At 35.5% G+C, this 25,624-nt stretch overlaps 1 protein-coding gene across 8 annotated transcripts in view; it reads right to left on the reverse strand.

Annotated features, from left to right (window-relative positions):
- FGF13 (fibroblast growth factor 13) overlaps nucleotides 1-25,624 on the reverse strand; it is a 651,259-nt gene that overhangs the window by 77,898 nt on the left and 547,737 nt on the right. For all 8 annotated transcript variants that reach the window (XM_008273437.4, XM_008273439.4, XM_089323851.1 and 5 more), the window contains one exon: nucleotides 24,097-24,200. In XM_008273437.4, the coding sequence (XP_008271659.1) occupies nucleotides 24,097-24,200 (104 nt within the window). The remainder of the gene's footprint in view (nucleotides 1-24,096; nucleotides 24,201-25,624) is intronic.

The following is a 25,624-nucleotide window of genomic DNA, read 5'->3' on the forward strand; positions in this document are numbered from 1 at the left end:
AGATACAATAGAAAACTACGTCCACTGTTTTTTTAATGAATAGAAAATAATTGTTCACTTCCCAAAATATATCCTACATAATTCAAAGATGATCCCTCTGGACACCCAGTACTAAGGCATATTCATTAGATCTGTACCCTACTCACCCTCATTGCTGTCGATTTCATGAAAAAATAAATAAGGGATACAAAGTTAAGATCTTTATTACTTGCAAATTAGATTCAAGGAGCCAAAGAATTCAAATAAACATTCTTATTTAATATTTGAGATTATTGAGAATCTGACGAAAAATGTAGCAGCCCAAGTTCACATATTAATTGGAACAGGGTTTAGAAGCTGCCATTCTTGGTTTCTACTTCATTATACCCATGTTGTGACTTGTGATATAATTGTGGCATTACTAGTTGTTCAACCAGAGCTTCTCATGTACAAAAAGGCAGGATGAATCAGACAGCATTTTATTCACCGTTACTCTGGAAAAGTGACAAAGACTGGCAATACATACAGCCTCTAGGAGGAAGAGGCAGAGAGACACACGTACACACACAGAAACACACAGAATTTGAAACACCACGTGGTTGCTAACTAAAGTATAGAATTCTCGATCCAATCACCAATTAGTACATAAAAGAGAAAACAAATCACCCCTTAGTATGTAAAAGAGAAAAATAATTTTCTGTCAATCTTTAGCCTATTAGATAACAATTTCTTCTATCATCTGTTTACTAAATATTAATAGAAAATCTACTAGGTATTTAGTAATGAATTTAGCATGTGGAAAATATAAAAAGAGGAGTAGGCCAAAATAGTGTAAAATATACTTTAAGGGATACCAGATTTACACAGAAAAATATATCTGGACGTGAAACAGGTACATGATAATATTGCACACATTGTGCTCTGGAAATTCCACATGGGTACTCTGATGCTTCTACAGGCTTTTATGAAACTTTAATACTACAAAGAAATAGTTGATATTATATAATACTTCTTATGTCTAATCTCTGTATTTGAATTGACTCAAAGAAACCCACACATCATCTGACCTCAAGGACATGCAACGCAATCTTTTCTGAAGAGATATTTGCTAAATAAAAATGTGAAGACAGTGATTCCTCTCATGAGCAGTTCAGGACAGAGGGGAATAAGGAATAACTGTAGAAAAAAACAATACAACAAAAACAAACAAGAAACCCTATCTCATTTAAATTCAGAATGTCACAGCTGAATGGAAAATGAACTATTAGGTATACTTACAAAACACAATTTCAATTAAAAGCAGGAAGTAGAACTGAGTTGGTATGTGAGATCGCTTCACTTAGCAACCTCAAGGAGATAAAATAAAACTTTCTGGAGGGGCATTTTTCTTTTTTTCAATATTGTAATTTTTATTGCATTTGTCAACATTTTCCATCAATACTGTGAGTCTGAGTCTGAGGCTAGGAAACTCTTGCACTACAGACTTGGTATCCCTGGCAAACTCCATTGCCCGCAATAGTATTTAGCAAAACTACAAAAGCCAGCACACTAAACTACTTCCATACTGTTCTCAGCTGTTCTTATCTAGAATCTCAGTTGCTACAAAACTAATCAAGTGTGAATGCAGAATACAGAGCACACATCAACAGATTCTTCACAGAAGAAATTAATGGCCATGGAATCTCCCACAAGAGTCACCTGTGCACGAGTTCTGGGCTGCTCCCCCCCCACACACACACACATTTCAGCATCATCACCCACATCTTCTCAACTTTCTCACCAGTTTCTAAGGGGCCTAAACAGGGATGCGTGGAAGTCAAAACTGCTTCAATAAACTTTTGATTTTTTCTCTTTTGCTGTGCATCTCTGGGGACAAGGATAACCAGGCTGACCACTAACATAATTGCTGAGAGACTACCATCAATGTCACAGCAACAAGACAAGAAAAACTTTCTAATTTCTTTGTAAGTGATAAATGTACTTTACCTACAACTTGTAGAATAATAAAAGCCTTTGAATGTGATTCTTTGCCACAAGAAAACTATAATGAATGGAAAAATTAAGGAACAAACAAAGAATTACAAGCTTTTACTTTTTATTTATTATTGGAGCAAGAACTGGGCCAGTGTCTCTATGTAAGAGATCTATATCCAATACAGTTACTTGTATTGAGCTCAAGTAAAGAAGTTAACCTAGAAATAACAACAAAGTATAGCTTGAAAAACCTCAAAAATGGAATAGGTACCAATGAAAAGTCTGAAATGGAAAATGAAGACAAGAAAGTTATAAGTACATAGTTCAATCTCTGTAATACTGATGTTTCTAAAGAATAATGTTTCATGAAATATAATAAACGAAGTGAAATGGAAACAAAAGAAAATGTATCTAATTGGATTTAACAACAAATTCAGCAAATCAAAACCATTAGTTTTTCTTGACTACTCGACAAGTGCATGCACTATGTTGTAGGTAATATTAGGTATTATACTTAGTATAGTAGGTAATATTAGGCATTATACTTAGTATTATGGATTTTAATACTGTCATACTGGAATATCTATAATCCTTCCCTCAGCATCCTACAGGCAGGGCATCCTTGGAAAGAAAATTGCTTTTTTTAGTAAAATTTCTTTGGTATGCCACAACCTAAACTCCCTCAAATGGGATCCTCTATTATTTACTGAAGACATTTACATAAATGCTCTCCTATAAACTTTTAACCAGTATTGTATCCTGATACAGCAGACTTAAATGTGGTCTAATGAAAGAATAATTTATTCAATATACTGAATGACAGTCATTTGTGGTGAGATGGTAATAGGCTGGGTAGCCACAGTAACAGCAAAAAAATGAAACAAAACAAAAAAACAAAATGTTAACTGAAGTCTCATCGAAATGAAAAATTCTCCACTATGGCTATACTTAGATAAATTCCCCATGAAAAATCGTTTTTTAAACTTTTATTTAAGAAATATAAATGCCCAAAGTACAGTTTATGGATTACAATGGCTTTTTCCCACCCATAACTTACCTCCCACTTGCAACCCTCCCATCTCCTGCTCCCTCTCTCATTCCATTCACATCAAGATACATTTTCAATTATCTTTATATACAGAAGATCAATTTAGTATATATTAAGCAAAGATTTCAACAGTTTGCACCCACACTGAAACACAAAGTGTAAAATACTGTTTGAGTACTAGTTATAGCATTAATTCACATTGAACAACTAATTAAGGACAGAGCTCCTATGTGGGGAGTAAGTGCACAGTGACTCCTGTTGTTGACTTAACAAATTGGCACTCTTGTTTATGGCGTCAGTAATCTCCCTAGGCTCTAGTCATGAGTTGCCAAGGCTATGGAAGCCTTTTGAGTTCGCTGACTTTGATCTTATTTAGACAAGGTCATAGTCAAAGTGGAAGTTCTCTCCTCCCTTCAGAGAAAGGTACCTCCTTCTTTGATGGCCCACTCTTTCCACTGGGATCTCACTCACAAAGATCTTTCATTTAGGTCCTTTTTTTTTTCCAGAGTGTCTTGGCTTTCCATGCCTAGAATACTCTCACGGGCTCTTCAGACAGATCCGAATGCCTTAAGGGCTGATTCTGAGGCCAGAGTGCTGTTTAGGACATCTGCCATTCTATGAATCTGCTGTGTATCCTGCTTCCCATGTTGGATTGCTCTCTCCCTTTTTTATTCTATCAGTTAGTATTCGCAGACACTAGTCTTGTTTATGTGATCCCTTTGACTCTTAGACCTATCATTATGATCTATTGTGACCTGAAATTGATCACTTGGACTAGTGAGATGGCATTGGTACATGCCACCTTGATGGAATTGTATTGGAATCCCCTGGCACATTTCTAACTCCACCATTTGGGGCAAGTCAGCTTGAGCATGTCCCAAATTGTACATCTCCTCCCTCTCTTATTCACACTCTTATATTTAACAGAGATCACTTTTAAGTTAACTTGAAACACATAATAATAATTGTGTGTTAATTACAGAGTTCAACCAATAGTATTAAGTAGAACAAAAATCATGTTTATTTTTAACCAACCTGCTGCTAAATTTAAAGAACATAGGTTAATTTTAAATACTCTAAGAGAGAATATACAGAAGGGATAACTGGCTGGCTTCACATATGAGAATGCAGTGTAGCCACTCAGTTGGTTGAACCCATATAGCTAAATTTATAACACATAAAACAGTCATTGTTTCATTAAGAAATAAAATGTTGGTGACATGCAGTAAAATGTTATTTTGTTTATGAAAGTGGAATGGGAACACGATGGACAAATCTGTGAATTAACTAATACAGCCAGAAATGAGCAACCTATTGGTGCTACTTTCCAGGGTATTTCTCAATGGAACCTGTTTTTATTTCCCCTGATTTGAAAACACTATATGAAACCTGAGACCCAGCAAGCTGAAGAGGGCTGAGACATACAAAAAGCAGGATTAAACTACAATACTATTTAAGGCATATAAAGAAGCTATTTATTCAATAAATATATGGGTTAATATCTCATACTCTTATGACAAAGTTCATATAGAGAAATTTTGATACACTCTTATCTCTTACTTCCATATAAATGACATTGATATCTTGCTAGAATTTTTTAGATTACTAAATTTTAGAGTTGATGAAATCCCTATAATATCAACTAAGAAAACTATAATATTAAAGTAAGGACTCAAATTGTGAAAATGAAATCTATACTAGAAGTTTAGTTATACTTAGAAAAAAGCTATAATGTATATATGCGAAGCCTCTCAAAGGTTGATTCAGTCACTATTGAATGACAAATAGTAATATCTCAGGACGTGATAACAATTAAAAACACTCAATTAAGCACAAGTGGTTAAAGCAAAAGTAAATCCAAAACAACTAATTATACATTTTCTTTTAGTATGCTTTTTTGTAAGCATTTAGCCAATATAATAACCACCACAGCAATAATCAAGTCTCATTATGGTTCCAATTTTTAAATTGAGGCAGTTTACTATAGTACTGGCAAAAATAACAAGTGCTTTCTCTCCTGAATGGAAGACTGACCACAAAAAAATAGTATTCTACAAATGCTTTTATAGTCCCCATAAAAATTTTGTCAAATATTCTGATAGAAAATGCTAATTCGTGGCCGGCAAGTGGCGCAGTAGGTTAATCCTCCGTCTGTAGCTCCAGCATCCCATATGGGTGCCGGTTCTAGTCCCAGCTGCTCCTCTTCCAATCCAGCTCTCTACTGTGGCCTGGGAAGGCAGTAGAGGATGGCCCAAGTCCTTGAACCCCTGCACCCACTTGGGAGACTGGGAAAAAGCTGCTGGCTCCTGGCTTTGGATCGGCACAGATGCAGCTGTTGCGGCCTTCTGGGGAGTGAACCAACGGAAGGAAGACCTTTCTCTCTGTTTCTCCCTCTTACTGTCTGTAACTCTACCTCTCAAATAAATAAAATGTTTAAAAAAGAAAATGCTAATTAAACATTAGGAAAATCTAACACTTAGGCATGAAATAAAACCATTTGAAATCTATTTACATAGACACTATTAGCATAGATATGACTATTAGAACAAATTAGGAAAAGAAGCAATGCTAAGGTTATTTGAAAATTTCTGCCTCATGTGACTCCTGTACTGAATCATGAAATTTCTTCCATTTTATGACTGGGTTGGGGACAGGTACATGGTATCTGGACCAGTAGCTACTAAATTGTTGAACTATGAGAGTTAAGCTTAATACTTGAAGGCTAGTCAGAGAGTACAAAAAAATTCCAGAAAGAAATGGTATTTCATTTTGATTTTGGTTCCCTGAAACTGCCAAGACTGAAGTGCCCTCATTGCCGAAAAGAAAGCTACCTGGATCTGAAACAAATCACGCCCAGAATTGTTTCAAAAACGTCTGGAATTCTCATATTTCTTAATTCTTCACCTATCTGCTTGCATTTTTTGAAAGTCTTCCTTTTTACAGAATTAAAAAAGCAACATGGCCATCCAGGTAGCTTGTTGGAAAACAACTGCTTCTGTGAGTCCACACCCAGGTGCAAGCGTCAAGATGCACGGCCCTTGCCTCTCTAACACCAAGGGCCATTAGTGGTTGATACAAATAGATGACCATCACTAGAACGTGTTACACATACTGAAAAAGCAAACACACACATCAAAATGTGTCTCTTCATGCTGAATCTCCACTAGTATCATTCAAGAGTCAGAGGTTAAAGACACCTGCTGGTGAGGAGAGTTGTGAATAAGAGGATGAGTTATGGGTAGGAAAAAAGTCTCACTCCAAGATGTGGAGTGAAAACAAACCTGAAGTGACAGTATACTGGATAAGGGGAAAGAGCCACTTAAAATAAACCACTTAAAATAAAATGCTACTCTGTTGGCCTCTACCTGGACAGAAAATGGGCCAAGGTCCACAGCAAAACATAACACTGAGAATAATCATCCATCAGGGTTTGACCCTTATTCTCAAGGTTAATTACTGGTTTGAATAAAGTCTCATGCCTGAATCAGAGACTAGCCATTAGTGCTTGCCGAACATACTTTCTCACGTGAAATTTAATAATTGTTAGCTTCAAATATCCTTGTGAAACGCAAATGCTTTGATTGACTGGTATCCCTATCGGAAGCAGAAATTTTTCACTTGAGCAAATGATTCTGATTGTGAAAAGAGGATCAAGAAGAAACACAATGAGGTGGCCAGGTAGTTTCCCTTACTGGTAAGGATATTAGCAATATAAATGTAACACATAGTTTTAATAATGTGGCTTTTTTTTTAAACTTTTATTTAATGAATATAAATTTCCGAAGTACAGCTTATGGATTACAATGGCTTCCCCCTCATAACGTCCCTCCCACCCGCAACACTCCCCTTTCCCACTCCCTCTCCCCTTCCATTAACATCAAGATTCATTTTCGTTTCTCTTTATATACAGAAGATCAGTTTAGCATACATTAAGGAAAGATTTCAACAGTTTGCTCCCACACAGAAACATAAAGTGAAAAATACTGTTTGAGTACTAGTTATAGCATTAAATCTCAATGTACAGCACACTAAGGACAGAGATCCTACATGAGGAGTAAGTGCACAGTGACTCCTGTTGTTGACTTAACAAATTGACACTCTTGTTTATGGCCTCAGTAATCACCCTAGGCTCTTGTCATGAGCTGCCAAGGCTATGGAAGCCCCCTGAGTTTACCGACTCTGATCATATTTAGACAAGGCCATGGTCAAAGTGGAAGTTCTTTCCTCCCTTCAGAGAAAGGTACCTCCTTCTTTGATGACGCATTCTTTCCACGGGGATCTCACTCGTGGAGATCTTTCATTTAGGTTTTTTTTTTTTTTCCCCCAGAGTGTCTTGGCTTTCCATGCCTGAAATACTCTCATGGGCTTTTCAGCCGGATCCGCATGCCTTAAGGGCTGATTCTGAGGCCAGAGTGCTGTTTAGGACATCTGCCATTCTATGGGTCTGCTGTGTATCTCACTTCCCATGTTGGATCATTCTCTCCCTTTTTTATTCTATCAGCTAGTATTTGCAGACACTATTCTTGTTTATGTGATCCCAATGGTTCTTATTCCTATCATTATGATCAATTGTGAACAGAAATTGATCACTGGGACTAGTGAGATGGCAATGGTACATGCCACCTTGATGGGATTGAATTGGAATCCCCTGGTATGTTTCTAACTCTACCGTTTGAGGTAAGTCAGCTTGAGCATGTCCCGAATTGCACATCTCTTCCCTCTCTTATTCACACTCTTATATTTAACAGTGATCACTTTTCAGTTAAGTTTCAGCACTTAAGAAGAATTGTGTATTGATTACAGTATTCAACTAAAAGTATTAAGTAGAACAAACAAAAAAAAATACTAAGAGGGATAACGTATCAAGTTGCTCATCAACAGTCAGGGTGAGGGCTGATCAAGTCACCGTTTCTCATAGTGTTCATTTCACTTTAACAGGTTTGAGTGAATTAAGCCAGTCCCAAAGCAACAAATATCATATGTTCTCCCTGATCGGCGACAACTAACTGAGCACCAAAGGGGAAACTTGTTGAAGTGAAATGGACACTATGAGAAACAGTGACTTGATCAGCTCTTGTCTGTAATTAACACACAATTATTCTTAGGTGTTTATATTTTAACTGAAAAGTGATCCCTGTTAGGAATTTGGAAAACATTATGCTGAGTGAAATAAGCCAATCCCAAAGGGACAAATACCACTTGTTCTCCTTGATAGGTGACAACTAATAATGTGGCTTTTATTCACCTACTCTTGCTAGTATTAACCATCCATCTAAGAGGGATCTTGCTCTATTTCCTCCTCACTCTTGAAAGTCAATGATAAAAGCAAAAATAAACTTCTTTCTGGAGAAACTAACATTTGCAAACCAACTGTTAGTATATTTTGTATATTATTATTTCAAGAAGTTGTATCTCTATCTATGGGTAAGCATTATTTCTCTTTGCTATGCTCATTACTGTGAAATTATAGAAAAAGGAGGGAAAGATACACCTGTTCCATCATGCAACCACATGAGGTAGCTTCTGATATACCTAAAGGTGTTGGTTGCTTGAATCTACTGCAATACCTATTTGCTGTGTAAGTAGGAGAGATTTTTTGAGTCACACATTTGTAAAAAATTTAAAGTACTCGACTCATAACATTTTTGATAATAGAATACCACTTGTCTATTGTATTCAGTTTTATCCCCCCATAACATATAAACCTGCTCTTAATGTGACCTGAAGGTTGCGATACCAAATAACCAACATATATTGTTTGATGCAACTAGTTCAATTCCATAATAATGCACCCTCACCCACCTCCATCCCCAAAGACATTCAAATTGTTTCCTTATATGGAACCTTCTTACAGTGAGTTCTGAACTAAAAATAGCATTGCTAGGCTGCAGAATGTGGGGATGAAAACATTTATGTAGATATTTCCTACAGTAGATCAACTATTAACAATTAGTTCTCTGAAGTTAGGGAAAATCTAATGTACATTGTGAACTCTAGATCAATGTGATCACCGTTTGGGAGTGCCTACTATTTTATGCTATTCAAAAAGTATCTAAGTAATTGGTTGGCAGTGCTTCTGGATCATTTAAGGCTTTGGCTTCTCTAGGAGCTTAGGTATGTGGCTGGGCTCTCTGAGACTAGAAGAAAAAGGGGAGTTCTCAAATTCAAAGTTTATGACGTAAGACAGAAGTATTCAACTTTAGGTCTCCCCTAGGCTCTATCTTCTTCAGTACAAATAGCCTTCCAAGAGGTCCTTTAGTTAAAATTTTTACAACAGTGAACCACTGTCATGGTGGGGGCAGGAACCAGGAAATACTTGAGATAATAGTTTTAATAAGTCCCCATGTTCCTACGTTTGTATTTATGAAATGTATGAAGTTAATATATCTTAAATAAAAGGTTCCTGGGGGAAAAAGAAAAAAAATAAATAAGAAGTCATTTAGAAAAAAAAATAAAACCAACACACACACACACACACACACACATGCAAAAGTCTATAATCAGACCAAGAATGAAACACTCTAACAGTCCTCATTTGTTATAGCTTTGCTGATTTGGTAGTCAGAGTTTAGCCCTGATTTTGTTATGTAGAGGCCCTTTTGTTACAGAATTTGCTAAATACAATTGAGTCTTACCTGTTTGAATTTCATTTCTGAAAGCTATCATTTTTTTTTCTGGTGTCTCACTGCCAGTTTTGAAAATATTACAGAATGATATTTATCCTACCTCTGTTTAACACTTTTCATCCTCTGTCTTATTACAGTTTAAATTATAATACTTGAAATTATATATATATATATAAATATGTGTATATATATTTGACTTTTCCAAATCCTTATAAAATATCTTTCTTGGTAAAAATGAATTCTACCCCTCATTTTGACTTGCTGTGATAAGCTGTGCCAAAACTGCTAGAGACATCCAGGCCTTTATATAAGGAGGTATTATATATTATCACTACTGGATATATGTGAAATCCGTCCAAGAAATCAATTGAGTGTTTCCACATAGTTATATTTCTAGGACTGTCAAAAGTGGTTATCATCAGAATATCTGATGAATAACTTAATCAGAATTTTAGAACAGACATGTTATCTATTCATACATTTAGCCTCACCAAAATATATTAAACGTATTAGCCCAGGGCTTGCCAGTTATTAACCTTGGTTACAGCTGTTATAATGATCAGAGAAATGCTTTCATTTCATGTCCCTGTTCAGTAATCACAATTCCCTTTAAGCAGTGTAATCACTGAGACTATACTACACCCTTCATTTTTTTCCCATGTGCCTCAATAATCCACTTACTTATATAATCCTGAAATGTTAACACTTTTGAGGACCTACAAAAGGTTATAATTGGGTCTTTTAACATATTTTTTTATTTTTTAAGATTTATTTATTTATTTATTTGAAAGGTGGAGTTACAGAAAGAGAGAGGGAGAGATAGAGAAAGGAAGAGATCTTCCTTCTGCTCATTCAGAATCTGGAGAGGCTAGCAATGTAGTGCAGCAGCTTAAGCCACTGCCTGTAATACTGGCATCTCATAAGGGTGCCGGTTTGAGTCCTGGCTGCTCTACTTCCAATCCAACTCCCGCTAATGCACCTTGGAAAACAGCAGAAGATGGCCCAAGTGCTTGGGCCCCTGCAAGACCCTGAAAAAGCTCCTGGCTCATGGCTTCAGATTGGTGCAGCTCCAGCCCTTGCAGCCGTTTGGAGAATAAACCAGTGCATGGAAGATCTCTCTATATCCTTCCTTCTCTCCCTGTAACTCTGACTTTCAAATAAGAAAAAATCTGGGCAGAAGTAATATGATGGTGCTTTATCATATGTATCTATTAATTATTTTAATAAACATATTGATAATACACTTCTTGCTAGACACTGCTCTTATGACTAAAGGGGGAATAGAGAGAATAAATAAGTTATCACTTAATGAGTATAGTGTTTACTAAGCAAGCTATTTCAAAGGACAAGATTCACAAAAAGAATGGTCAATGTAGAAAAAAATGTCTGGACAAGCTCTCTGGCTTTTTTCTAGCTCATTATGGACACAAACTGTGACACAAACAAGAAGTCAGTGGCTAAAAACAATGTCTTCACCAAGTATGCGATCACTGTATAATCACATAAAGCTAAAAGATTTTATTTGTTCTCCTTTGTTTAGCTATTATGCAAATATATTAGCAAATAGGCTTCTAAAGCAATCTCCAAATCGTCAGTATAGGTTATATATTTAAAACTTATAATTATTTTCGAAATTCTAAAATGGCGAGTGCCATCATAGCAACAGAATAATAAGTTCGAGATTGGTTTATTTAATTTGTCGTGTGTGTGTGTGTGTGTGTGTAATTACCTTATATCTAACTTGTTAAAATTTCTCTTAGTTATTCCTACTAATTATTTTATTCTTTAGTTCTAAGATACTGGTTTTTTCCTACAAATAAGAATTTAGTTGCAGAGTTAGAGCCATGAGCACACTGTTAAATATATGTCCCATGACCTCTAATTTGGATTTTTTTTAAGTTTGCTTCAAAAATATAATACAGGGGCAAATCTTACTCTATTAATACAACACCACTGTCTCCTGGATTTCTTAATTTTTTTTTTAATTTTTTGACAGGCAGTGTGGACAGTGAGAGATAGAGAGACAGAGAGAAAGGTCTTCCTTTGCCGTTGGTTCACCCTCCAATGGCCGCTGAGGCCGGCGCGCTGCGGCCGGCGCACCGCGCTGATCCGATGACAGGAGTCAGGTACTTATCCTGGTCTCCCATGGGGTGCAGGGCCCAAGCACTTGGGCCATCCTCCACTGCACTCCCTGGCCACAGCAGAGAGCTGGCCTGGAAGAGGGGCAACCGGGACAGAATCCGGTGCCCTGACCGGGACTAGAACCCGGTGTGCCGGCGCCGCAAGGCAGAGGATTAGCCTAGTGAGCCGCAGCGCCGGCCGGATTTCTTAATTTTTTAAAGGAGTTCACTAATACATTAAATTGTCAGCATCACAGAAAATGCCTAATTACTACAATATAATTCTCATGTTAATGTGATATTAATACATACAAAGAGAAAGGATTTCAGGTAGTTCATAGATACAATTCTAATAATATAATGATACTAAGAAAGTATCATTACTACTAAAAATTATTATTACTATACCTAAATAACTAAGTATGACTATACTTAAGTATAGTTATTACTATACCTAAGTAACTAATTTGTCACTTTTGGTCTTTTTTTTTAACAGAGAACATAAAGAGAAGATTCTTGACTTGAAGGTATAAACACTAGATTCATCAAATTCCACATTCAAATAATGCCAAGCAAGATTTTCTTTCATATTTTAATCAAATATCAATTAATTATAAAGAGTACTAGCTATATAAAACAATGTGACTTAGGAAATGTATTTTGACCTTGAAAATTATGCTGATTCACTGGTGTTCTCAAGGAAAATATAAGATGAATATAACTACTTTAGTACATTTTCCACTCCAATAATTTTAATGACTTCTAGCTCAATAGTACAAACACAACAGCTGAGTACCTCTTTAAAACAAAAAATTTGGTTCCTTGAGGTAGCAAAGCTATCCAGTAACAAACAAAATGCTTGTTTTCTTGGCTTTTCTTCCTGCAAAATAATTACTTTTCTATATTTCTCATTTCTAGAGAAAATCACTTAGAATTATGTATGTAAGTGTGTGCATAAACTTACCCTTATGATCTTACACTCCATTATTCTGAACCAAAAATGCCCATCAAAAATATTTAATCTTTTAGACATCTAATATGTCATCAGAAAAGTTTGTTAAGTTTTGAGACTTAATACTTTTCTAATCTTGTGTTAAAGAAGCCAAATTCAACAGTTTGCTAATTAGCTATATAAATAAGCAAGAGTTTTAATAAGAATCTGTAAATTTCGTTGGGCCTTTCCTTGTGCCTCCTCTTTTCTCGTTTGATATTTTGATCTGATAGCAATAATTTTCTTTTGGCTATTATACTGCTCCTGTTTACTTAAATCTGTTTCCTTTTATAACTGAATCAATTTCACTTCCCTAAAGAGCTTTAATGATTAAACCAATGTTCTCCATTTAATTCTATTAAATTTGTAAACCTCTGCACTATGATAATAATTCTAGAAGTTAAATTATATGCTCTTGCTTACATACAGATTTGAGATTACTCAAACATTTTACATGTTACAAATGTTTGCTAGGAGGATATTCATCACTCTGAATTGATCAATGAACTCATCTAAACTTTAACATCTTTTCTGTATTATTAGAATATGAGCTAAAAATGTAAACTCATATAATTGAAAAGTAAGTCTTAAACTGAAGTCAGAGGAGCTAAAGAAATCAGAAGAGTAAGCTCTAGTTGGCAAGTAAACATACTGAACACATGTAGCATCTTAACATGAACAAACCCCCCCACACACACACTATGCAATGAAAACATGTATCAGAATTGCTTTTTTTGCACTTGGGACAATGTAAATAACCCTCTTTTAATAATTGTATTGAAACCCAGTGACGAGAATGCTGGATCTATAATATCCTTTGGTACTATACATTATTCTTAAAAGTTACTTTTATAAAACCAGTGGTTAAAAATATTATAGTACTATAGTTTTAATGACCTGTAATTCCTTCAGAATTTATTGTATATGACTGAAATGGCCATTTTTTCATTCAACTATTGTTAATAGCCATTTTCTATATTTCCATTACAATAGGATCTTTTTTACTTTTTACTTGTTAAACTTCTTCTTTGGTGAAGTATGAAGCCTTTTTCCTGTAATATAAATCTAAAATATTTTATCGCAAAAACTAAAAGAAAAAAAAAAAACAGAGCAAAGGAAGGAAGATAGGAGGGAAAGAGGGGGAGGGATCAAGGGAGGGAGGGAGAAAAGGAATATCATTATGTTCTTATAATAGTATCTACAAAGCACATTGAACCTATAAAATAATTAACATAATAATGCAATTAAAATAAAACTATAAAATAAATTTTATTTATAAAAATATTTATATTTTTGAGAAGGAGGGAAGAGAGAGAGCCAGCAAGCACTTTCATCTCCCATCTGCTGGTTCACTCCCCAAATGCCCAGAATGTCTGGGGCTGGGCTGTGACAAGGCCAAGAGCTTGTAATGCAACACAGATCTCCCTCATGAATAACGGAAACTCAATTACTTGAACCATAACTGCTGCCTCCCAGGGTGTGCATTGACTGGAAGCTGGTATCAGGAGCCAGAGCTATAGATTGAACCCAGATATTTTGACATGGAATGTGGGCATCTGAACAGCTATGCTAAACTCATTTCCTAATATCCTATTTCATGACTCTCACTGACTTTGAAGAAAAAAAAAAACATCAATTTGTATATCTTAATTCAATATGAGTAAATTTATATAGTATATCTGGGAATCACTAGCTATTTTTTTTCTTTTTTTTTATTTATTTAATGAATGCATTTTACATAGATACAACTTTAGGAATACAGTGGTTCTTTCCCCCATGCCCCTCACCCTGCTCCCTTCCTGCTTCCCATTCCCTTTCCCATCTCACTAGTTATTTCTCAATTCATTGACTAATTACTTTAGTTTTCTAAAAGGTTTGCAATTTCTGAAAATACAACATTAAAAACTGAGCTCTTTATTTATTGCAGCATTAAGTCTGTGATTACATAGAAAATTAAAAAATATATTATTCAAAAATTTAAAAAGAAAGGAAGGAATGAAGGAGGGAGGGAGGAAAATATCAATATATTCTTAAACTGCATCTATCAAATACATGAAATCTGTTCTCTTTATATTATTAAAAATAAAAATAAATGGGCTCTCCTGAGCGGGAAATAAACATGGTCTCAAAGTATCTCCCAATACATTGTTTACTGGTTGTAAATAAAAGAAACAAACAAACCTCTAAAGAAAACCTGAGAGCTATACACTGGAAAACCAGACAAAACCTTGATTCAATCATTACAATCAACTTCATCTATGTGAAGCAGAAGGATATTGCATGTTTCCAGATATGATACTCCAGGAGGGCAAAATACAGCCTTGCAATATTCCACCTAGAAATGCTCAGCCTCAATCTAATCATAAAAATTCATCAAATCCCAAATTATGAATGTTTCTTTTATTTTATCTTATTGAAATTTATTTATTTTCCTTTTGAAAGGCAGAGTGACAGGCACAGAGAGAGAGACACAAAGGTCTTCAATCTGCTGGTTCATACCCCAAATTCTGGCAACAGCCAGCTCTGGGCCAGGATGAAGGGAGGAGCCAAGAATTCCATCTGGGTCTCCCAGGTAGGTGGCAGGGGCCCAAGTGCTTAGGCTATCATCTGCTGACTCCTAAGTACACTAACAGGGAGATAAATCAGAAGCAGAGTTGGGACTTGATTCTAGGCATTTGGTCATTAGATAAGGGCATCCCAAACAGGGGTTGAACTTGCTGTGCTATAATGCCCACCTCAGGAATGTATATTTTTTAAAGGAGGATGGAATTTTTATTTCTTCAAAATGTCATTGATATAAAAACACTGTGGAAATGTTATACACTAAAGGAGACTAAAAAGACACGGAAACTTAATGTAATACCTGACTCTAAGCTAGGTCCTATATTAAAAGGAAAACTTATTATTAAGAACATATTTGCCAGGGTAGGAGTTATGATACAGCAGGTTAACCTATCATGTGGGATGCCCACATGCCATATTAGAATGTCTGATATCAAGGCCCTCTAGTGCTTCCAATCCAGCTTCCTGTTAATGTATACCCTGGGAGGCAGCAGATAACAGGTCAATTACTTAGGTCTTTGAAACCCATGTGGCAGATTTGGATGGAGTGCTGGATGAAGTTCTTTGCTCCTGCCTTTGACTTTGCCCAATCTCAGCTATTGTGGACATTTGGGGAGTGAACAAGCAAATGGAAGATTCTCATTCATATTCATATTCATGTTCATTCTCTCTCTCTCTCTCTTTCCCTTCCTCTCTCCCTCCCTCTGTCTCTCTCTTTCAAATACATAAAAAGAACATATTTGTCACTTGACAAAATTTTAATATACACAGTAAATTACACCAAATATTGGGTAAATGTGAAATCTACTGCAGTTGATAACTACACTATACTTTAAAAAAAGACAGGTAGAAAGAAGGAGAGTAGGAGGGAAAGAGGAAGGGAATATCATTATGTTCTTAGGCTAGTATCTACTTATCATACTGAATCTGTTAAAATTAATTAAATTGAAAATGAAAATGAAGAATGGATTTAAAAGAGAATATCCATCTTAAGAAATACATGCCAAATTATTTGAAGGTGAAATGTCATAATAAAAAAGGCTCAGAAAAAAAAGCATGAAATAGATATATACATATATAGATAGAAGAAATTATGGAGCAAATATTGTAAAATGAAATGAGTAAAGGGTGAATGAAATTATTTTTGTGTTATTAATTTTATATTTCCTATAAATTTCTATATTTTTCCAAATAAAAAGGTTTTTAAAGGAACTAAAATTGGTCTCATACGTCCATATCTATCTTTCTTTTTTGAGAATAATTAGGGCAGTCAACAAATATTTATTGAGAACCCAATAACATGCACTCATCAAGGCACTTGGAACACAGTAACAAAAAAAAATATGTTTTTTTTTTCAAAATGCTTACATTCTCATGACAGATGAGGAACAAACATGCAAAATAATTTAAAATGGTGTTAATTGTTTTAGAAAGATAAATTGACATAGACAGTGAATGGTCACATATGGCCTTTCAAAGAAATGCCATTCCATTTGAGATATGAACAATGAAAAGGAAATAGCTATATAGGTATCTGGGGCTACATTACAAATGTCCATCACTGGATAACGAAATGTGGCCGAGCTACAGTATGAAATATTATTCAGTTTTTTAAAAGGAATTAAATACTAACATATGCCACATGTATGAACCTTGAAAACTCTGTTAAATGAAAGAAGCCAGTCATAAAAGGTCATATATCATATGATTTAATTTTTTGAAATTTCTAAAATAGGCAAATCCATAGAGAGAAAGTAGATCAGTGATTGCCTAAGACTAAGGAAAGGGATGGGACATATTCGGTAAATGGTATCTCATCATTTAGGATGATACAAGCATTCTTGAATTATATAGTGGTGATGGTTATACATCCTAGTGAATAAACTAAGAACTATTGAGATAACACATAGAATGCATAGCTTACTGGTCTGTGAATTCTGAAACAGTAAACTTACTTTTAAAAAGATAGAGGAAAAAGAGTCAATGGTCTGGAGTATGACAAGGTCAAATGTTAAAGTTATGAGATTTAAGAAGGTTGAGAAATAAGAAAATTAATTCCAAAAGGTCAAAGATCTGAGAGATCAAATTGTTAGTTCGGTTCTGAAGTCACCAAGAATGTTAACAATCTCAGTGTCAGTGTCTTTGAGAATAAATATCTTGTATTTGTGCATATTTCCACACATGCCTACTTACAGAAGAGGATTCAAAAAGCTCTTAGACAAATGAAATCAAGAGATAAGCTTTATATTGGCATAAAAATTGAAATCCATACATAGTTTATTTTCATAATATACCTTTTCCATGAACTTTTAAAGGCCATTCCAATATACACAATTCAGTTATCAAGTATATTTCTAAAAGTAATATTTTACAGGAATGGTCACATGGAGAGGTTTTCCATTTAATGTTTCTATTTATAATATTTACTTTGTTTAAAAAGTGAGTCCTGTTTTTTTCAGTGGCTAAAATTTTATATTGGTTACTAAAAACTCATACAATTATTTTTAAAACTTCATGAATGCATTTTAACCTAAAAATCAACATGAATCATAAGCCATTTTTATTCTTAAAGGAAAGCAAACCTACATTGTGAAAAACAAAAACAAGCAAAGCTAAGGTGCCCCAACTACTAAGGGGATGATATTTTTTTCATTTGTCACTATTTCTGTTAGTAATTCCTCTGGAGACCAATGTATTATAAGAAGTTGTGAATAATATATAATGTCAACTTCATGTGATGGGAGAAGAAACTTGGTTAACTTTAAGGTATATGGAAATAACCCAGGAGCAAAAGCGAACCCATTCCCTTAAATCAGATCACAAGTCTGCCTGGGTCCCTGGGGTCAGAAACACAGACTGCCTCATTCCCATGGCATCAAACTGACTCTTGAGAGAGACCTGTTTTAGGGTCTTGCATCCAGTCCGCTGAAGTAATCCCAGGACCATAACACATGGCAATAACATCACTCCCCTAAGTCTCCTTTGGAAACACATCAATGGAAGCCTTACTTGTCAAAGAAGTTTTACTTGTCTACACATTTAGTTGCCTCTGCCTAAACTCAAGCAATATTTTTATAACAGGTAAATACTTGGATAAAACTGTTGGTATAAGTTCTGGAACATATCAAAATAAAAGAGTGCTTGGGGCCAGGGTTGTGGTGCAGGGGTTAAGCTGCTGCCTGTGACACAAGCATCCCATATAGCCCTGGTTTGAGTCCTGGTGGCTCATTTCTGATCCAGCTCCCAGCTAATGCACCTGGAAAGGCAACATAAGATGGTCCAAGTATTGGGCCACAGCCAACCACATGACAGACCAGGATGGAGTTGCTGGCTCTTCACTTTGTCTTGTCCCAGCCTTGCCTGTTGTGACCATTTGGGGAGTGAACCAGCAGATGGAAGATCTTGGGATTTCTCACTCTCTGTCTTTCTGTAATTAGCTTTCAAGTAAGTAAATAAAACTTTAAAAAATAAACTAAAGGATTCTATATATTTTAATTTTTTTGAAAAAAAAATTTTATATGAATGCTTTACTCCTATTATTACAACAATACTAGGACACAAACATATTTTCATATTTAATGCTCATGATTTTCTATAATTAATGTTTATTTGAAGCAGTTTTGAGAAATTATAAATAGCTTGCAACTATGAAATATTGATACTATGAAACTTTGAGGAACTCTTACAGGGTTACAGATAAAATTGGTTGACAAAAACCAAAGGTAAGAATAAAGTTCTCCACACACAATGAAGGATAATTTACTTTTCACTCAAAAAAGAATTTTATCATGGACAAAAGTGATTATGTTATGAAATAATGGCTAATTATGATTCTCCGTATCACAGATGGTTGCTCACTGACACTTGAGCCTACAACAAGTCTGTCCCCCATGGCATCATGAAAAAAAAGGGAGGGGAGGTACACTGCAAGAATCCCAAGATTGATCATGGAAAGTAAATTACTATCTCTATAACAATAGTGTTGTTTCATTACTTAATGAACAAAAGGAGGGAAAGAAATTGTTTAAAAATACGTAAAATTGAAATTGAAGGGTATCAAAGCAGAAATGTAAAAGAGAATTGAAAAAGAAAAGGAGATAAAATGAGAATGCTCTACCAAGGATCAGCATTTTCCATCATCTTAAGAAATAACCCTTCATGGCCAGCATCATGGCTCACTTGGCTAATCCTGCCTGCGGTGCCGGCACCCCGAGTGCCAGGTACTAGTCCCAGTTGCTCCTCTTCCAGTCCAGCTCTCTGCTGTGGCCCGGGAGGGCAGTGGAGGATGGCCCAAGTGTTTGGGTCCTTGCACCACATGGGAGACCAGGAGGAAGCACCTGGCTCCTGGCTTCAGATTGGTGCAGCGCCGGCCATGGCGTCCATTAGGGGAGTGAACCAATGGAAGGAAGACCTTTCTCTGTCTCTCTCTCACTGTCTATTAACTCTCTCTCTCTCTCTCTCTCACTGTCTAACTCTTCCTGACAAAAAATAGAGAGAGAGGGAGAGAGGGAGAGAGAGAGAGCCCTTCAGAAATGTAAAGGCAATTTGCTTGCAAGAGTAGAAAGAGATTGGTATCATAAATTGTGGATAAAGGATGAAGTATATATAAATTCCTGGTTTCTGACTTCACTGGGGCATCTTTGATGCTACTCACCATTCATTTTTCTTAGCCACAGATCAGTGGTTTCAACACAGGGTATACATAAACATCAGCTGGAGAACTTCAGAAAATATTCAAACACAGACACACCCTCAGATACTATGATTATAATTGGTCTGGGTGTAGAAAAAATTGGATTTTTAATAGGTTCCCAGGTGATTCTTTTGAATAGCTAAGGCTGAGTCTATGAATCAGCTAGAAGTTTGTCAAAGGGTCAAGTTATTTAATAAATAATTTAGGTTTTATTGGATATAAAGTCTCTATTGCAACTTCAACTCTGCTGTTGTAGTACAAAAGCAGTCATAAACAGTAAATAAATGGGGTTAACTATGTTCCAGTAAAACTTTATTTACAAAAACAAGTGGTGGGCTGGATTGCCCATGGACATTGTTTTCCAATTCCTGGTTATTAGGCTGTTCACCCCTTTCCCAAAACAACTGTTATTCAAAAATATCATTCCTATGCCTCTGACTTCAGCAGATGACCTGCCATTCTACTTCCATGGGAAAATACAAGTTATCTGGCACAAAATCCTTCAGCTTCCTCATCTATCACCTGCACACTCAGGACCTGCATTTATCTGGCATTTAGCTCTTTGCTTCCTATAATAGAAAGTGAATCTAATCCTTCAATTTATACATTTTATTCCATTACTCTCCCATTCCCTCCATAGATCCACTCCATAAAGGATCCTATTTCCTATCTTTAATGATTCTTTACTGGCTTCCTTCCTTCAGTTCAAAAATATACCTAAGGGTCTTACAGTTAGCCAAAGAATTATCAGTCTTCCTCAATCCTGGGTCCTCCCCTAAATACTCACCCTTGTGTCTCCTTCATTTAAGAATTCAATGTCTACTGCCTCTGCTTCCTCTATTCCCATTCACTCCTTAAGATATTACAGTCTGGCTTTTGTTTCCACTATTCTAATGAAACTGCTTTTGTCAAGATCACCAAAGATCTTTATAGGTGAATTCATAGTTCTTGCTTTCTCAGAAGCATTTGACATTGATGACTCTTCTTAAAACTCTCTCTAAACTGTCTCCCCATTTAGCATTTGCACTATGATTATACCTTCTGCAATTAGTTCTTCATTTGCTGGCCATTTCCATGCTGGTATTTGCTATTCCCAAATATTTGACAAACTTTCTTTTGTGCTCTCAACCATGGCATCAAGCACCATGTACATCTACAAGCTTTCAAGTTTTATCTCTTGCTCACATCCATTCCTTAAGCTCTAAGTTCATATTTTCAAATATTTATTTCAAACTATCCTCAGGAAACTTCTTTGCAAAGTCTGCACTGTTTCTTTTATTCCAGTTTGGTTAAAAGCGTCACCATCAACCAAAAACAACAAAATGTCAAATTTTTGCTCTCCCTCACAGCTCCTAATAACTCACTGAGCACTACTTTTGAAAATTTGTTGAAACAGCCTCTATCTAAAGACACTTAATTTTTATCTTTGAAGTGAGGGGCAACTATATGTTTTCAACCATATATGGTGGCCCTGCTTTCTTTCCAAATGTCCAAATCTAATTAGCAACCAAATTCCAATGATTCTACCTCTAAGATATCTCAGAAATTCATCTTCTTTTAGCCTTAACACTGTGTATATTTTAAGGCAGATTCTAGTCATTCCTTACCAAGATTTTTATAATTCCTTCCGCCAGTTTTTTAACTGCCTACATCAGTAGTCCTTTACATCTTTTCGCTTACTCCTCTGGTCATTGTCTTATCTTATATTGTCTTTGCTAAGAAATGGTTAATCAAACTACACACAGTATTTCTGTAGTAGTAGTAGCATCATGGATGTATGCACGGATGTATGCACGGAAGAGTGGTTCTTTCTCTTTTGTCATCTTTTCCTCTTGATGAAGTATCATATTGCATTGAACTTTTTGGTTTCAGCAACACAAGTTGATATATCAGTCATTAGTTTACAGTTCCATCCTGTTTAGATTCTAGGCACCACATTTTATATAAGATGACAACAAAACAAGGCGGCCACTGAGTATGGTGATAGACAAGACAAAGAAATTCCAAGCCGCAATCAATAAGAAGTATTGGGAAGAATTGGAAATATATCCTGAAATGATTTCTTTCCTGAACTAGACTAATTTGGATAGTTTTCCTATATGAACTCCGAGATCATTAATCAGCATCTTTCCTCCTTAATAAGAAATACATACAAAGTGTCCCACATTTTGCTATTGATCTTCCTACCATGGAAAGGAAGTCTACCAATTTACAATGCTAATTCCCAGGGGATACCTTTCTTAGTGATGAATTTACATTGAAATTTTCCAATTTACTGGAATAACAGTCAATTTGAATGGTAGTTTACAGATTCTCAATGTCAGTTTCATACATGTAATACATATTGCCTTAATTTTCTTGAGTGGGGGCACCTGACGTATTACTTTATTTAAATGGTTTTCCCACTTTTACTTAAATGGTATTTCCAATATGTGTGAGTATTTTTTAAAACACTGTATTGTAGCAAGATTTATTTTTAATTAGCCTTTTACATAGGGGCTTCATAATGATGACTACCACAACTCAGTGAATTTATAGATGCCTTACCAATACATATTTCCTATGTTATCCATCATTTGCCTTTTCGAAAGTATGCCCAGGATTCATTATTATTATATGTTCCTTTATGTCTGCATACTAGTTTCAAGAAGCATTTCTTTCCTTATAAACCCTACCTTTGCATCTGGTCCTTATGAGGTAGGTAGTCTGTTGATATAAATGAGGTAACTAAAAATTCCTCATTATTAAATTCTTACTTTAATGCACAAATGTGAAAAATAAATTCCTTTGCCTATCACTTATAATAAAAGCTCTGTATTAATAAAGTTGACAGATTTCATGAAGTTTACAACAAATGCAAATCTATCATTTGGTAAAAAGTATAAAACCTCTGCATTTACTAACTGGATGAGTTAAATTCTGAGAGTGACCAGGTTTGAAGTGTATGCTGATAATTATCTTCTTATCACAATCTTTTGTCTTTATAGGAAAAGGATCACATGGTTTACTAAGTGAATGGGCCTTTTTTTGGTCTGATTCTTCTCCTATATCTCATTCCCTTTTTGGTCTCTGAAATACAGGGTTACAACATGGTTTCCAATACGCCTGCAATGAGTCTTAATATACATCTGGCTTTGAGATAAATTCAGGGATTGGGGAGAGGGAAAGTGCTTAAAAAAGGTAAGTGTTTTATTTTCAGTTTGAGGAATACATTTATATCGTCAAAGTAAAAACCTCTTTCAAGGCTAGCTACTAGGAAGCTTGACAAGCAATTTTGTCTATTTTAAACACTTCATTTTTTTCTTAAAATGCATGAATTCAGAATAAAGATTTAAAAATACTCATCTAGTCAAGTCTCCTATAATATGAGACTAAATCTACTGATAAGAGTGAAACCCTAACCTTGGTATTATACTGTTTTCACTTATATTTAATGTGAAACTTTTTTTAAAAAGTTCAATTTGTTTCCAGGCTTCTTATTGAATTGAGTCTACTATATTTAATTTTTCCCAGGAAAAAAGATTTTGTTTTTCACTCCATTCACTCCAAACTTGTAAGAAAAATACAAGCAAGAATTTCTAAGAAGAGGCTGAATTGTACATGATGGAAAAACTATGTATAAAGTAGAGGCAGACAACTGTGTCTTCACTGAACTGAGGATAAGAAATGAAACTCCAGTATGGAACTCCAAATACATTTCTAGGACTGGTCTTTGTGTCCTAGAGTTGATCCAAGGGAGATTTCAATAATTCCTTTAGGGATAAACATGGATCAGAATGTGCTGAACTGAGTTAAGAAATGGCTTTGTTTCCCATAGCTGCAATGCAAGAGAATAAGATAAACCACTTTATGCCACACAATAATCTAGATGGCATTGTATATAAAAATCTTCAGTGAATCTTTGATTTTAAACTAAAAATATTAATTTCAAATGGTTAATTAGCAACAGCCATAATTTTTACACAATGTTAATCTGTCCTTTCACATAAGACATTCTCATAAAGAACACTTTCTGTCATCACCAAAATCAGTACACATCAAACATATACAATAGCATTTTCTTTCCTAAAACCATGAAAGCATGCAAATTGTCAAAGCCTTACCGAGGTGTACAAATATCCCTCGCTGTTCATTGCCAAATACAGCTTGCTCTGAACTCCTTGAATAGCCACCACTCGAAGACCCACAGGGATGAGGTTAAACAGAGCTGACATTAAAAAGAATGTGAAAACAGTGTTAAAATCCTGAATTTCACAGTTTTTCAATGTTTGCAGCAGGACTGTCTGGTCCTCCCAAAGTAGTATGTAATTGGTAAGGATAGACACATGTATATTTAGACACATGCAGATAGACAGAATTTCATTCCACATTTCAGTATATTTGATTCATGGTTCCAGTAGCATAACTGGAACTACAACTACATTCTCAACACATTGGACAAATTTGAAGACTTTGAGCACAATTCCATATCTTTACATTTTATAGTGTTGCAGATGGAGAGAACCAGTCATGGAGTTGGTACATTAAATAGTATCATCCTCAACAAACTAAGGTATGCTCCTCTATATAATTTCTAAAATTCTCACAGGCACAGTTAAGATGGACCAGTTGTGGAGAGCTTTCTTGACTCAGAAATGACACTAGACCAACCAATGCACTCATCCAAATTATCTGTATCATTCCCAATGCAAGAACCTCAAAATAAATCTGAGCCTTGCTAAAACGTTATTTTGTAGTTAGTCCCATGTTCCCAGAGTAGTATTTCTTAAAGAATCAACATTTTCCAAGATACAGTTGAGAGAGAACTTAGCTTTTTGGTCTCTAAGACCAAAGTTATATGAACAAAAAATAATGAATTTGTGTTTTCATTTTATCATTTTTTTCTGCAAAATAGTCACAAGTGGGCAGCCAGTTGGTGCCAACAAGGCCGTCATTTCTCCATTTAAAGGTCTGCGTGAAACTTACATCCAGGCTCTCCTCACAACCACACACCACTCACTGGAGACAACCAGTGGGTATCCTCCCACTACCAGCTGTCTACTCCCTCCCACACCATGAATAAAAATAAAGCAGTACATTTATAAAATGTAGTGTTTGCCACACACATCTTTTGAAAATAGCCTGTGCACCTTTCCCTCAGGAGTCACTGACCAACATTGGTGATTTTTGTCTTGTGTGTGTGTGTTTATTGTGGATGATATATCAGTCTGGTATCATTTTTGTGAAGAAGAACAGAAAGGATTCACCCCATGGGAAAGAACAGTTTGTCTGGGACTGTTTATCTGTCTGCATATATATTCTGCTGTGGTAGATGTGGTAATATGGATGAGAAATATTAGGGAAGAATCAAGTATTCCTTGGTGAGCCTACAATTTGTCTTTCCCTTAAAACCAGAGTGTTACTGAAGAGGAGCTAGGACATATTGTACAGTTCAAAATACAAGTGTTCCCTAACACATGCCACCAATGGCACTTCATTCAATACTCATCATATTAAAACACTGTGCCCTTCTGTTATATGAGGTAAAGGAAAAATAATTGCACAGATTGCAAGCCAGGATCTCATGCTATATTCAACAACTAAACTCACAGGCAAGAAATCTGGTTTCTTTGAGCATGTCATATATATGTC

The sequence above is a fragment of the Oryctolagus cuniculus genome, chromosome X, assembly GCF_051225735.1.
Source record: "Oryctolagus cuniculus isolate XC-2025 breed Fujian yellow rabbit chromosome X, ASM5122573v1, whole genome shotgun sequence".
Classification (NCBI taxonomy): domain Eukaryota; kingdom Metazoa; phylum Chordata; class Mammalia; order Lagomorpha; family Leporidae; genus Oryctolagus; species Oryctolagus cuniculus.